Source organism: Mugil cephalus, chromosome 4 (genome assembly GCF_022458985.1).
Source record: "Mugil cephalus isolate CIBA_MC_2020 chromosome 4, CIBA_Mcephalus_1.1, whole genome shotgun sequence".
NCBI classification, from domain to species: Eukaryota; Metazoa; Chordata; class Actinopteri; order Mugiliformes; family Mugilidae; genus Mugil; species Mugil cephalus.
Window position 1 is genome coordinate 12,833,421 of NC_061773.1, and position 16,545 is coordinate 12,849,965.

A 16,545-nucleotide genomic window follows, 5' to 3' on the forward strand; every position below is an offset into this window, starting at 1 on the left:
CGTGCGTCCGATCTATGGAGGCCCCACTTTGCGACTTATGGGACTTAAAGGATGTGATGCTCACATCTTGGTGCCAGATACCACAGCACACTTTCAGGGATCTAGTCGAGTCCATGCCACAAGCGATCAGAGCTGTTTGGACAACAAAAAGAGGCCGACACAATATTAGACAGGTCCTCATAATGTTATGCCTGATTTCTGTCGTTCATTATAACCGATGCTGCCCGACTTTACTCTTAACAGTGCTGCAAGAAAAAATGAGTGTACTCCCTTGCAGGATTTGATTTGGGTTGCAAATAATTATAGCGCAGCGGTTTTAACGGCAACATTATTTCTGGGCACACCATGGAACGATTTAAAAGGCCAAGCCATCTGTAATCTGGATTTAGTCATGTCAAGCCAGCACAAAGCTAGCTAATATGGGCCTTAAAAAAATCTGCTAGTCCATCATCAGTGTTGACATTAAGGAAAAAAAAAGGGGACCTGATTTTAAAGTCCCTCCTCCCTGAATCCAGTGGAATCCCAGGAAGGACTGAGCTGGATTTGACAGTGGTTCACCTTCTCTGTATCCCGGCTGCACTCCCTGGTTCCCATCAAGTACATGCTAGCATTGTTAATCATCCTCTACAAGGCGATGAATTATTCAGCGCAGTGTCCGGGGTGGCAACTCTGTATTTAAACACAGCCTCCTAATGGATCACATCCAGAGAACCAAAGCAACTGCAGCTTCACAAGTGCTACGGAAAGCATGTCCACAGCTTCCAGTTATAAATTTAATGAACCCGGCTGTCATCGCACCGACACATGACTGTTATGAGTCAACGTGTCCAAATTGTCAAAACCCATCCTTCTCTGTCTCAGAGGTTTTTGGCAAAAGCCGACTCTGCATTATTTATAACATGCCGGGAGACTGGAACATCCATGAGCTTACCGGAATACCACAGCAGTTCAGTTGTTTATTATCAAGATGTGTCCGTGAAACCAGCATTTAAAGTCAAAAGACGTGTCTAGGGCACAGTTTGACACCAACACACTTAATATGTGTAGATGTATGAGCTCATGAAATGTGCAGGGTTTGCATGCAGTGGCGAGTGTATTCTCCCCCCTGTGTGGGGTCAGTTTTACAACAACACAACTACGTGCCTTATGGTAATATTTTATATATTATGTATTTTGCATAGAGGGGTATAATAAAACATGCAAGCCTTATTTGTTAATCATATGAAATTATTCATTCTCAAACTTCTCATGAATCCAGATAACAGTGCACGGAGGAAAATTGATGGATGGGTTTAAAACTACTACTAAACTCAAGAAACATATTTTTTTATGAAGGAATTTTAGACTCATAACAAAAATAGTTAAAGCTGTCAGAAGAATACAAACTGCAATAAAATCTTAAAAATTCCCCGGGAAGCCTCTTTCTCTCTGAAGGAAATTAAGATCATCTTCAAGACCGCGGCTTAATGTATGCACTAACACAGTACAATGCGCCAACACGAAGAGTACTACCACTGCAGCCGTTTAGAGAAAACAAACCTGTAAAATCATTGATAATGCGCGGGTAAACGGGTAAATGGGAAAGTGCAGCCGGCAGCAGCCGAGCGTGCCGGTGTGAAGTCATTGTGTACAAGTGTGAATTAAAGACCGCGGGGAGGCACGAACCGGTGCAGTAAATATTTTGAAGTGCTGTGATTAAATCAGTAGGTGGCGCTGCAGACATTAATTACAGACGCTCGTTTCCAACCCAAAAATGCATCTGTTTGCAAATGTTGTCTTAATTCAGTGTAATTTGTATCGTTAATACTAGTGTTACATGCTCGGTGTATTTATAGCCAGTCTTGCACAGGAAGTATTTCGCTTAAAAAACAAAAACAAAAAAACAAACAGTGCGGTAATTCATTCTAGATGTCAACTAAGATGACAAGAAGTCACACTGCTGAAATGACACATTAAATATACAGACAGTATATATTTTAATACCAGGACACGCCGGAGGATGGAGCCAGCGGGAGCGTCTAGAAAACCCCGCTGTTGCCGAGCGTAAAAGGGGCGTTTCGGAGCTTGGCAACATCTCTCTTGGCGGTGCCAGGTGTGTTCAAACCTGTAGCAGCAGACAAACCCTCGCAGATGATTCTCGGCTCTGTCATTATGGGCTGGATCTCAACTGCACAAACCGCCCACTGGAAAAGCTGCCGCCCGTCTGTTTAGAGCGTGCTCACAGGTATGAGAGATTTCTCATTGACGCACTGCATTATCGGCGACAGGCTCTCCACAAATCAACCGCCGTGCGAGTAAAATATTCTGTGTTTACATGTTGTTTTGACTACTTGGCGTCGGCAGGCTGCTCCGGAGATGAGCGGATATGCTTCCAGAGTGGCGTTTGAGCGCATGAAACCTTGACTGTCTGCTGTCTTTCTTTCTTTTTTTCTTTCTTTTTTTTTTTTTTTTAAAAAAAAAAACATCTCGCCGCTATCAACTCTCCTGCTTTACGCACAAGGGGCGCTTGGGATTACTGCAACCAAGGCAACTGGGAGCACACCGGAGCACAGACCCGTGGGATGACAAACCTTGGCGGTGGATTCACGGGAGAAAATCAGCCTCATAAATGTCAGGAAGATGAAATCCCCAGCAGTTCGGGAGAGTAACTCAGGAGGGTTTATTAGGCCGCGTCACCTTGCGCTCGTTTAACAGCGGCAAGCCGAGGCGACTCCTTCCAGTCAAGAGTGTGAGTTATTTGAAAACAGGGGGCGACCATGTCCAGAACACTGAAGAAGAAGAAACACTGGTCCAGCAAAGTGGTGGAGTGCGCCGTGTCATGGGGGAATCTGGGGGACTTTGGCTCCGTGGTGGAGGTCCTGGGAGGAGCAGAGGTGGGGCAGTTCCCCTACCTGGGCCAGATGAAGCTGGACGTGCTGGTGTGTCACGTCGGGAAGCTGCCCTACTACGGGGACGTTCTGCTGGAGGTGAACGGGACGCCCGTCAGTGGACTTACAAACCGTGACACTCTGGCTGTCATTCGCCACTTTCGAGAGCCGATTCGCTTGAAGACCGTCAAACCAGGTGCGTAACCGCGCTTTCTAGGCTCGCCCCTGCTGCTGTTATGTCACCTGATCTCTGTTTGTAACACGAGACCTTTGATATGTGGCATCTACTAAGCATGACATTTGTTATCATTACACACTGCATACAATGTAGGTCTCTGCAGAGGTCTCGGCTACCTGTTACTGCCAGTAGATTATCAGCATTCAAAACAGTAACTTCATACATATGTGCTCAGGAAGTCATTCCTTTCATGCTCTATATTGTGGTATATAAATTATACACCAGTTAGAACTGATTAACCTTCACAAAATCGAAAAAAGTGGAATAAAGTGAGTTTGATGGTATCCATCTATCACTGCACCCCTCTGCACTTGTTAAAGGATATACCAGACTGTAAACCTCTGACTGTCCCATAACATCTAATTGACCAGTTCTCTAACCACTTTCTCGGGGAGATCCAATAGTGATAATGGTAGTAATGGCATGTAGCCCTGCTGGGGCCTTCTAAGCTAAGTGCACTTACATGCATAGAAATAATACACCCCCCATTATCCGGTCTCCTCCACGGTCGGCCACAGAATCCGGGGTGGTAAGCTGTGTTGTATCCCTTTGTCCTTTCGCTCCCCACCCGGCTCTCCAAGGATGCCGGAACATCCTTGGAGAGCCGGCTGGGCTGATCTGGGTCTCACCCAACTTAAGGGTCCTCGAGCGGTTTTAGTAGAACTGGTGGGGGCAGAGATGGATGCGGCCCTTACTTTGTCTGTACTCTGGGCTGGAATGTCTAAACAACAACTGAGAGTGTTGAAAATGTTACATCAGCAGCAGCAGCAGCAGCAGCAGCAGCAGCAGCTGAGTCCCAGGACCTTGGGCCAGAATCCCTGAAGATCCGCTCTATGTGTGCACACGAGTACTTGCAATGTGTCTGTGTGCATGTGAGTATTGTAGTTACTATGTGTTCTTTTACATTTGTTAAATTAATAATTAATAATTTTTTATATCTTTTTTTAAGAGATGAAAGGATTTTTTTTACTAGATTTATGAGTCCAGTGCCTATTAGTGTGCATTCACATGAAGGTGTGTGTGTGTGTATTTCATAGCTCTACATTCCCCAGAGCTCCTAACACCATGCTCTCTGCCCCACTAACCAAGGATGATTAATAAAGGGCATGGAGGAAGTAGAGAGCACAGGAGGGGGAGAGACACAAAGAAACAGAGGCAGAGAGACATAAAGGGACACGGGGAGGAATACGGCGCTGCCTTTTGCTCCAGGCTTGACTCCCACGCACGGCTGTTTTTTGCTCTTTAAAGCTCACAGGGATGTAATAGGTGGCAAAGATGGCAAAATCCCTCATCACATATTTCTTCACTGTCATCCATACCCGTCTGACCTAGATGCTCGCACTCCCATTCAGTCACATGCTCATCAGTGTACAGTTTGAGGGGAAAAAAAACAACAACAGCATCTCATGAACCCCCCCTGGCATCAGTATACAGATGGGCCTGTTATGTTGTATGATTACGTACTGGGCGTCTGTGTGTATACATTCCTCTGGTAGCCTCATGTTTAATTCATACCTCTTGCATAATTGAGTTAGCGAGTGGATTTTCTCCACTGTGATGGAGGCTGTGGGCCTAAAGGATCAGCTGTTAACAGGAAGCCGCTGTGGCTTGATGGCGGCCGGCAGCGATGGACGGAGTCCCTGGGTCTGCCAGATGTTCCGCCGTGCTCTTCCAAGTATCCTCTTGAGCTGCGGCTGCCTTGGCCTCTGGAGCCGGTGGGCCTCCCATGCCGCGAATGACAGCTGGGGGCGGAGCTCGGAGGGGAGATGGAGAGCTCACAGAGACGCAAAAGCGGAATCTGGCATTTGACGCATGGGATGCAACATCCAAGTCTCTATGGGGGTTATTATCTTTCTCAGCTATAGAAATCGAAAGCAATGCGAGCTGAAAGAGTTGCGCGCAGCATATCACATTGTTCTCCATAGCTTCTTTAGCAGAATCATATGTTCTCCAGGGGCTGCCAAGAAGCATCTCCTGCCATACGCATGCTCACGTACGTGCCCCGTACTGTGTGAAATGAAGACGTTCGCACTAAACTTAACAATGCACCGTGAGGTGGATGTGCCCATTTTCCCAGTCTTTTTGATTAAACTGGGAGATGTCTCTATTAAAAGCTCCGCGCTCGGCGCAGGGATCTATTTCTGCCGGTACCGGCAGCTTGACACCGCAAAAATAAGATGCCTGATGAAAAGCTTCGTGACAGGCCTCACAGAATTCCCTTTTTGCTGCACAGTTACCGTCTTTGATGATTCCATATGTTTGCAGCTTCAATCACGGGTTGGTCAAAGCACGCCTGCAACCTGTAGCTGCTGGCGCACAGCCGAATGCATGGTGACAGGCGTCAAATGAATAATTTCACGTTGTGGCGCGGTGCGGAGCTAGCGCAGCAAGCCCGTTTTGTCTTTCGGGGGACTAATATTAGCCGTATGAATTTATGAAACCGACGTAAACAAGAACTCTCTTTAAAATGAAAAAGCATGCTTCTTTTTCTTTTATGCCTTAGTCAGACGGTTGGAGTTGGTGTGACGAGACTGGGGAAAAAAAGTAGTCCTGGAATCTAGCACTGATTACTAGAGTGCAGGTGTGCCTAAATAAAATTGTAATTAGGAGTAATAGTCAATCACCACCGGGTTGTGCGAATAACAGAACCTGGATTGGATGATGACACTCATTTTGTCTTTATTGATTTTAATATTTGGTAATGGTTGATGCGATAATGACAACATACCAAGTCTGCAGGATGGCATAAATCATCAGTTCCTGTAAGCCACCAAGTTTCAGAGGCTAATGTTGCTCTTAATTGTCTTTCAATTTTCAAGTCAAATTGCATAATTGAGTTTGTGTAAGGCTGCACGCAGTTTGATTTACCTGCTTCTCCTCGCACAGCAGCAGCAGCAGATTTCCCAGTGCCTGCTGATCATGCCAATAGAGAAGAATACCGCGTGGCATGAGCCCCCTAAGCCCCCGTATCAAACAGCAATAGCGAGTGTGGGTTAATCACATTAATGCACCTCTCATATCAGAAAGTGCCTCTCAATGGAATCATCCTCTTGACAGGCAATGCTTTGTCACCGCGAAGAGATTTGCAGTTGGCTGAAAAAAAATAAAAAAATAAATAAATAAATAATGGGGGAGTGGGAATTCTGCAGCCCAGAGAGTCTGGCCAAATAACTAAAGACATCTGTTTTTGCCTCAGTGTCTGACAGTCATCTGAGTGAAGCAGCAGAGCCGTCACGTCCACCGATCCCGCGGCACGGAACTCGCAACAAAATAATTTAAAGCTCTGAGTGTTTTTTTCTCGCTGTGAGTTTAAAGTGATTAACAGTGGGGTTTTTAATGCTGATTCAATAAGAAGTCGACCGTGCTTTGTTCTGCTAAGATCTGCTCAGGCTCAGTCACTGATCCTGCTGATCTGCTGCTGGATTATTGACTGCGTGGCTACTTTTGCGATTTTAATTGTTGTTTCGTATGCGCGTAATGTTATGTTGTTTGCAAATGTCTCGATGCTGTTTCTTAGGCGAGGCGTCCCCTTGAAAGATATATTTCCCGTCTTATTGTTGCCAGCTGGCTAGAACAAGAAATTGGTGTGTAGATAAAATGATCACATTACACGTGACAAACTGTATGTGGTGAAGGATTTTCATTGGAGTCATTTATAATTTAAAATGTGGGTAACACAGTGAAACGAGGATGAAATCCCTACTAGACTCTCCTTCTCATATATATGAAATTTAAGCTGAGTATTGCCTCAGCCAGTGTACTGCTACTTCACTGGAACAACAGCTCTGTTATGCCCCTGTAGAAGAACTTAAAGGAGCATACCAGTATGTGTGTGTGTGTGTGTGTATATATATATATATATATATATATATAACCCGCCAGCTGCAAGGATTTACATTTACTAAAATGCTCATTGTGGTTTCCCTACCTCACAGTTTCCCGTGTTTTTCAATTTGTTTCACCGCAATATGAAAATCACCCATCCATAACATTGATTGGCGCACCACAATGGATACCACGTGTGCCTATATGTTTTTTTTTTTTTTTTTTAACAGAAATCATTATGTAGTAACAACGACAAAAAAAGACAATCTAACCATGGCAACACTATAAAAGCTGATGCTCACTGGTTCAAGCAGGGTTTAGATTTCATTTCAGTTCTATTTAAAAGCTTCATGGAAAAATCTAGATTCATATTTTATTGGACAGAATGTTTCTATTATTATTTTAATTGCATAAAGTGAGATGAAACGGCTCCGACTCAGGGTCCACTTGACTAGTTTTATGTTGAGCTTTCATCCGTTCCATACACTCTTCATTAGTGGATGATATTGCTCAGCTGCAAGAGAGATGGATTTGTTTGCTACTGGTATGTCAGGGAGGCGATTTCCATTTTAATATGCATGTACTCCAGAGAGTCCTTCGGCCGATGCAAGAAAATAGCGGAAACTTGTGTAGTTCGACTAATGTGAAAATATAAATAAGTGTACCTGCAGTTGGTATTAAGGGTAAAGTCAGGATTCGTCCTCTGGAGACTACAAATCCCTACATGATACCATGTGAACACAATGTCTGTTTGACTGTCTTGATATTGCCAGCTGTAGGACAGTGTGGCTAAAGGTATTGTATTGTAAGTCCTTTTAAAAATACTTCTGTTAAATAACATGGCAGGTGCTACTGGAGCTGCTTTCATTGTAGTTTATGTGTTGAGGTTGGGAACAAATGTTTAAGAGCTTCCTCCTAGTAATACTTAGCCTGCACCGGTGAGATGAGGAGGAACGACACACTATCACGAGCCATCTTGTTTTGTTAACCTCAGTAGGCCACTGGTATGTCGCCTCACTCGTCAGCCGGGGAGGGTTTGTTAGTGCTGCGCAGTAACACTTGAGCAAGACCGTCAGACAAACTGTAAACACTAGACAGTTGCCACAGCACCTGAGTGTGACAATTAGCCGGAGCGTTGTTCCATCGGCGGATATTCTCAACCTCCTAACCTCGCCTCATTAAAGTCTTACCTCTGCTCTCTATACACTTCCCTTTCTTCTGAATCAGAGAGATTTGTCAGGGGGATTTTAGCCGTCTGTTAAGACCTCTTGTGATAACTTTGCTGCTTTGCGTGTCGTCTTGTACTTTGTAAATTACACCAAAGTTTGAAGCACATAACCAGTACAAAATTAATGGTAGTAGTAGTAATAGGAATGACTGAATATTTAGAGAAACCGAGTAACATTTAGCATCATGAATGCTCACTATCCTCAAATCCAATTAAAGCTGTATGAGATATGTCAACGCCTTGTCTTTAATGTTAAAATTTAATAGGTGGGAAAGAGGATATGTCAGTTTCCCCCCTTTTTTTTTATTTCCTTGGAACCACTTCATGGTTTTTGTATCAGTTTGGCCTTTCACTGTATCATCCCACAAAGCATTTTGTTGATATACAGCTTGTTTGTCCTCTGTGACTCTCATCAAGCTTCTCCCTTATGTGCCTGAGGCAGCTGTCAGGCTGTAGTGAAGTGCTGCTGTCGTAACACACACACACACACACACACACACACACACACACACACACACACACAGTTGTTTGCATAACTTCAGAGGACATTACATTGACTCCCACTACTGTCCTAACACGTACCATAACCTACACCTAACGATACCTTGGCCGTGAAACATTACGATGGTCACAGTGATTTCCTGCTATGGGATCGTGTACTCAAGCAATACAGGTATATATACAAACACAGGTATACATACAAGGGGATCTACAAATATACTGTGTTAAATGTCCTTACATCTGGAAAAAAGTATAAATTATACATTTAAAAATAATATATAGATACCCAAGACATGTTGCAGCCAGATAGGGAGACAAAATTGATTAAATTCTGGACATTTCAAAGGATTTTATACACAGAATCATCAACAAGGATGAAAAACTCAATTTAGACTGTTAGCGATTGAAGTCTTTGCATGTGAGCTGTACAGTGATGACACTGGCTGCATTTCCACCACAGTTTTTTCGCAAAACAAAAGTGAAATTCGATAAACTGTATTTTGTTCGTCGAAATGTAGGCATTTCAATTACCAGCCTTCCATTGCAATATTTAGGTTTTGCGGACTTCTTCGAGTTTTCCCATGTGGTTTCGGGTGCTTTCACGGATATTCAAATGACAGAGGAAACTAAACATGACGTAAGCAAATGCAGCGTGTAATCTAACAACGGGCAGATTTGTTAAATGCGTCGCCCCGCATCAGAAACAGCTCCTGTTTCTGTTTTTGGCAATGTGCTGCTCAGTACGAGTGCAGTATTTTATGGGAAAACTGCTGCAAAGCGGAGCTGCCAACATCTCATGGTATCCTAGTTTGTGGGGGTGGAGGAGGGGAGAAGTTGGCAGTGGACAGTGGGAGGAGGCGTAATGTGACTACAAAACACACGAGCGTAAAGTTGCTCCCATCCCTACTCCATGTCCTCAATAATTCATTTATACTAGAGTCAGATACTCCACTGTTGTGTGTGTGTGTGTGTGTGTTAACCGGTCGCATTGGAGCAAAAAGGGAGGCTACACATAGCATCACTCCTGGTCACCAGCCCACTTTCATTATTCCTACTTTAATCAACGCGGTGCCGCTCTTGTCACACACTCCATTAGCACCTGCAACAATCTTGACGCCACCAGCATGCTTGATGAGGCGGTGGAGAGCTGTAGAATCTGACATTGAGGACTGTGTCATTATCTTTTGCGAGGCTAAACATGCCGTATGTGTAGAAATAACTATGCTTAGTCTTGCATTGAGAGATGTATGGGTGGGCGGAATGGCTGCTAAACTGTAATTTCTGTTCGATTTCAGCTCATTGCTGTTGTGACTTTGATTCTTTGGCAGCTTCAGCAACCGCCATTAAAACGGAAGAGGAAGACGATGTTTTGATGCGACGGGGACCAGGGACGTGGTTTGGTTTATGGCAGGGGCTAAAATAAATAACTACATAAGATTAGTCTTGGCTGGGACATCTTCAATTTGAAATCACTAGGTGCTTTGTTTATATAGCCACTAATGTCTTCCTGTAATTATGCTACTTTGGACGGTATGCATGCTGTGTATGTTAGCTCACGTGGAAGGAAATGCTTCACGCCGTTTGTCCTAGAGATGTGTTTGCAGTGGAAGGGGGAAAAAAAGAGCAAACATTTATTTAAAAACTTGATTTTTTAATTTTTTTTAATTTTGGCATCATACATACTTCGAAGACTTTTGTTCTGAGCTTCTTTCACACATGGAGATTGGATGGACGCTGGTTGACATCGGTCGTGGTGGCAGTTTTTTTGTAGAGGGCGAGGGAATGTGGGGTCATACCAGTACAAGCAAACAACGTAATCTACCCTACACGGGAAAAAGCCCATTATGGGAAGTTGCATCTTCACCATTATCGAATGTCTCTCTAATTGCATTGTGTACAGTATCTTATAATAGCACTGGTCATGAAGCTGTAAAGCATACAAATAGCATCTGGGTGTTTACAGTATATACAGTTCCCTCTGGGATATATATGTATATATATATGTATATATATATATATATATATATATATATATATATATATATATATATATATATATATATATATATATATATATATATTTGTTATCATTGGGAGGTTGGGGGGTGTTTTTCACTTCCTCTGAGCCTTCAGTCTCTGTTCCAATTAAAGACTCCATTGTCGTCTTAAATGCCTGTTAGCGCTCACACTGCGATATAATGACCAATTCTAATCTTGGCCCAGTAAATATGTATTTACTGAAGTGTTATAAAATCATTTGTTACGTTTCTGTTGTGCTCTAATAGTGAGGCATTTTCAGTAGGGGTTCGGTTTCGCTGGCGACCGGGTAGATGAGGAATAATGGGCACTGAAAGTGGTTATTTTTTGCTTTGACCTGCATCCTGTTTGGCCTCATTACCCACTGTTCCTTCTGCCTGATTTGTGGAGAATGCTTCTCCGCTCCTATCATCCCATCGCTGAGGCCGTGAGCCTTATTTTCTACGTGTCGCCCGTGTCCGTTTGCCCTTTTCAAAATGTATTGTATATATTCTGGTCGTCTGTGAATATCCAGATGCTTCTCAGATAGCTCCGATACCAGATTGTATTGTAAAGGGTGTGTGAAAAAAGGGTTATCATTCAATCTCCAACCCGAATGTAATCCTCAAAATAGGATCATACCGGGAGCTCAGAAACCCCCAAAAGATATTTTTATATAATATAGCGGCCGTCTCAAAATACACATTTTTATGCCTAGTGTGTCGTGGGCGCATCCGTCAGCTCCGGTAAATGTGAATTGGGGAGAAAACGACATAAAGGGCCGGATGAGAGTGTGCCAGTGTGACGGGGTCGTCTTCTCTAGACGAACGTCGTCTCTCGTCAGTATCTGGAAGCAGATCGGAGGGGACGGCTGGCGAAGAGTCACTCCTTGGTCTGAGAGCCTTGTTTATTTTACCAGAGGCACGGCAGCCATACGGCGGCCGACTGACCCGGCGCGTGAAGGACGTTATCTTTATGCAACAGCGATCGCAACATGCAATCGCCCCTGCAACCCCCATTCAGCTGCGCTCAGTGATTGCACACTTGGCCAGCGTGTCGCTTCCCACCTTTCTATTCGTATCCAGATGAGCGTTATCCTCCGACTGGTGTTTATCACTGCAAGATAGGGGTTCAGGTCACCTCCAGACAGCTCACAGGTAATGAGCCTTGACATCTGAATTAGTCTGCTCTTTCAAAGGGTGATTAGCAGGCAGCTTAGGATTCTGGTTGGGGGGTGGGAGGGTGTTGATAGGTAGACATAAACAGACAGCGGTGATGGGCTTGTGGGGTTCAATCTCTGTGGCTCATGATGGGAGGCTTGCCAGTAATACAGTTCATCATGAAATGGTCACGGTATGGTTTTTGCAGATGACAGAGGGTGGTGTGGAGGGGGTGAATCGGGCCAGGGCGATTATGTTTTTACACTGGCGATTTAACCACTTGGAGTATATAATTCTCATTAGTTGATCCTGCACTGTGAGCAGCGAACCGAGCCACCGGCCCCATAAACTTTATGAACAGCAGAAATCAAGAAACCAAATCCTCTTCCTGTCTCTGTGCCTCGGCTGTGTGGCTGGCTGGCCCAGCTGTTGCGCTCATCCCCACCCCGGCTCTTTTATTATTCCTTGGCTGTGCGATTGGCTGTGTGCTTGTGGCGGCAGGGGGAACGGCTGGCTTTGTAGAATCTTAATAGCGGTGAGCTAGTGCCAAGCTTTCCATTCGCCGCTCGCTGCAGACGTGTGACTGAATGCCAATGAGACATTAGGGTTGAAACGGGATGGATCAGGCCAGGCCGAGGCCGGCAGAATCTGAATGACTGTAGAGCCCTTCACCGGGTGAGGAGCGAACGCCTCGGCCCCCAGAGGCTGCACAGCGAGAGGCGCTCCATGTCTCAGGGTTATCTCCGCGTACCTAATCGTCAAGATGTGCCCTCTCTTGTGCTTCTCTGTCAAGTGGGAGATAATCTAAGAGCATTCTGTTTGCCTTTGCATTGCTTTCTCTGTAACACGCGGCCCCTGAAAGCGAGGACTTTAGATTAAACCCGTTGGATTCTGATCCTCTAATGATACAGTGATAAATGACGTCAACACTGAGGGACCAAGCGTTGTCTACATTTCCTCTTCTGTTTTCAAGCTAGTGATAAAGTATGGTGATATTTTTTCCAGTGAATAACTGTATCGGTCTATCCATGGGAGCAATGTCTTATTTTAGCCCGTCCTTGTAATAACACTGTTGACTGTACACTCGGATATAATCTCCTCAAATCCGTATATTCCCACAAATTATTTATCGCTGCCTTTGTACAACGTTGTGTCGACTGAATAAAAAACAAAACACTGAAGGTTGTATTTTAAAACTGCAGTATTCACGCAAAGTTACTTTTCCTCATATTCCCCAGCCTTTGATTTCTAGTTGCGCTTAGCGCTTGCCAGTTCCTGTTTGTGTCTCATGGACTAGCTGTCGCTTGGGTCTCAAAAGTAACCACTGGGTTAATTAACCTGGAATTGTTCAGTTGATTTCCCAAGTTGCACCTGTGATCAGAACAAAGATGGCGGCTCGTCGGCTGCAACTGCAAAGGCAAGAGGAGACTGAAGTGTGTCTGTCTGCCTGTATGCACATTGATTGATGGACTGCGTGTGTTGTTATTTCACATCTTGAACAGAGACAACACAAGCTGTCAGCGGCATCAGGACCTGTTAATATACTATGAATGGGAAGCTGTAGTGCTTTGGTTTTCCTCGTGAACGCTCTCACGCAGACTCTGGCACATTAATGTGTCTCCTCCGCAGCGTGCACATGGTTCTCCGCATGACGCAGATGTTGTTAACGGTGGGATGGGATGATGGGCGGATGCAGAAGGCCCAGTTACCCAGTCACTGCCTAATCTGATTACAGGCGGCTTCACACAGTCGCGCTGACGGATGAAGGGCAGCCATCAGGGAAGGGACAGATGGACGAGCCGCGGCTGTTAGCAGCTGTGGTTAACTCTGTTGCATAATATACAGTTGTGTCCAGTAAGAAGAACCATGTGATTGCATTCCAGTGCATTATTATATACTATAGTACTATTGCACGGGTAGTGTGGCATTGAAGGATTTGTGATTTTGAACGTCAGAACCTATGCTGTAGGATGTCACTTCCCTCGTAGTAAAGGGAGTGAATTAGGATGAATCAATGCGCTCTAGTCAGATCGTATAGAGCGCGTGTAACACCGCTGATTAATTAAATGAACAGCAATCAAGAAGCAGAGTGGCATGTGCTGATTAGCGTCGCGCGCAAGCATACATATTTCATATATTTTCTCTCCCGTCACACCAGTGACTTCGCAGCGGTTTGTAAGGGTAGCAGGCAGAGATGAGTCTGGTGCTGGAGGCGCTCTCTGTCAGATTTCCAGATGAACTTACGTAAAAGGCACTGGAGGGAGAAACGGTTCACGAAATGCACGCGCGTACACAAACTGCGCTAGCTTTCACTGAAGTGTCCTTTGCAGTAAGACTGTCTATTAAAAGCTCACAATGGGCAGCTGAGGCTCAGGTGGTAGAGCACATGTCCGCTCATTATGGGGTTGGTAGTGTACCTCTGCATGAGTCTCCTTGGGCGAGACACTGAACCCCGAGTCGATCTTGATGGCAGTCCGTGTCCGTGTGTGCGAGGATGGGTTAGGTGTTTTGTAACTTGACTAAATCTTATAAACGCTTCATGAATACAGACCTTGAAAAATGCTCCAACAGTGAAACCACGCCACAAGGACAGACTTTTTTTTTTTTTTTTGAGACTTAATTGTTTCTCCTGGAGGAAGAGGTCTCCTGTTGGAGCTCAGAGCTCCGAGCCACATATTCTCTCTCCTCGAAGGGGTCACTCCCCTGAGAGAGGGGAAAGAAGAGATGCTGGGAATCACTGCTGCACTTCAAATCCAATCTAATTCAAAAGACCGGCTTCTCATACTAATACACTTCGCATGAGCCGATGTCTCTGGCTGCGTTCAGTTCAGCTCAGTTGTGTGCGCTTGGCAACATCAGTTTGCTACCATTATGGGGTTATTAGCCGACTGTTTTATTGCCCCCTCCCTCCCCGTCCTGTGGACGATGACATCGCTGTTTGCTAATTTTCCGTCTTATGCCGCTGCTAGCGCCGTGCAATTAATTTGCATTGATGGTAATTATGAATTACTTTCTTGCAGCGGCTTAACCTATTTTTCTTTTATTATTCAACGCGCGTGTTACGATGCTTTCATGCTCTTAATTTGGCGTGATTGAGTATTAGGAGTGTTAAGCGCTGGAATGGTTTTAATGCGTGTTTTTTTCTTAAGTTGTTGTTGTTTTTCCAGGGTCTCACACAGTTTTGCTGCAAACTATGTTTTGTCACAGTTCATCATCTCCAGACATTGTTATTGCCAGTTGTGGTAAAACAGATTGTCTCCTCTGTGACTGGAGTTTTGGGGTTTTTTAGGTTAACTCCTTGGCGTCTGTTTTAGTTTAGGAGTTTTAGTGATTTGGAAAACTAGAGCATGTTCTCCTGAAGTCGCCATGTTGGAGGTCATACTTTGATGGTGATAGACTTAAATACTGAAAGATGCGTACTGGACAAATACAAAAAGTATAAAATACAATACAGATTAAATGTAGAGCACACCCCGCTTCTTTAAAGCACTCTTCCTTTATTCCTTTCCTAGTTGAGGATGATGAAAGCTTTCTTATTTTAAACTTTAAGGACTGTCAGCAACAATGAATCCTGGGACCATCCACGTCCACATTTCCGACTGATTTAGCCTCTTAAATAGGATGGAAGCTTTCCCAAAGTGGCCTTTATAAATAATGATATAGCAGTGACTAAGCCTGTGCAATGTCCAAGGAAGTAGTCCAGCCGAAGCATGCAAGGTACAACGATGACTCAGGTATTTACCATTTGTGAAAAGTAACTCTCAAAGCTCCAAGATAAACGCTGACTTCTAAAAGATCTGCACTCATGCAAAATAATTCCCATAATTAAGCAAAAAAAAAAAAGAAGATGTATTTATTTGTTTGTTCCGAGACTCAGCGAGAAAGCAGGCAACACACACCTGCGTCAGAGGTAAAACTCTCCAGTGAGCCTTTAAAAAGGATTTCATTGTGTGGATTAAAAGAGAGACAGTCGTCTATTAGAATCCAGTTTGACATAAGGCTGCTGCTACTGCTTCCCTTTTGTGCGGTTACACTATGACATCTTTGAAGATTTGTTTCTCACGCCTGAACAGAGCTCGATTCATCTTCTGATTCATCTTCGTTTCAAACACGCTTTAGATTATATAGCTGTGTTTGCATAAAATAATAAATTGCCACTGTCCATAGTGTGCATCTAGTGTGTACATGTCAGCCGCCTCTAAATGAGAACATGTCTGCATGCTCATACAAGCAGGTGTTTTATCCTGTCTGGGTGGAATAGTGGCCAATAAACTTTAACAATCAATCCTTCTCGTACTACAACTTTTCTTCCGTTGTACGTTGTTCAGGGACTTACTGTTCTCCGCTCTGCTGCACTTCGGTCTGGGGTTTCACGCTCAATGTCAGTGATGCATCGCAAATGGTGGTTTTATCTTTAATTTTGATACAGATCTGTCGACTCTCGCCCCCGTTTCTTGTCTCTTCGTCTGACCTCGTGTCATCCGCGCAAGTCGAGGCCCGTTGTGCTGCTGAAGCGTGGAAAGCGAGGAAAGAGGTTGTCTTACATATGTGGGGAGATCGTTTGGAGATCTGAGCTCCGTTTCCGACCAGTTTTATGATGTAAGATTAAACATACGGAGGATCCAGTGGTCGGCATTTAACTGTCATTTTATCACGTAATTTCCAGATTATTTTCTTCCCCAATTAGTGTTTGTGTTGCTCGTAAAAAAT

The 16,545-nt window shown here is 44.3% G+C and overlaps 1 protein-coding gene across 2 annotated transcripts in view; it reads left to right on the forward strand.

The window, feature by feature from the left end:
* Positions 1 to 2,067: 2,067 nt before the first annotated feature.
* LOC125006241 (membrane-associated guanylate kinase, WW and PDZ domain-containing protein 3) overlaps positions 2,068 to 16,545 on the forward strand; it is a 118,739-nt gene continuing 104,261 nt past the window's right edge. Inside the window, exons 1-2 of one of the 2 annotated variants that reach the window (XM_047582128.1) lie at positions 2,072 to 2,224; positions 2,501 to 3,063. In XM_047582128.1, the coding sequence (XP_047438084.1) occupies positions 2,757 to 3,063 (307 nt within the window). In that variant the 5' untranslated portion in view covers positions 2,072 to 2,224; positions 2,501 to 2,756. Of the gene's footprint in view, positions 3,064 to 16,545 lie in introns of both variants that reach the window. The other variant, XM_047582130.1, reaches the window with a different exon arrangement.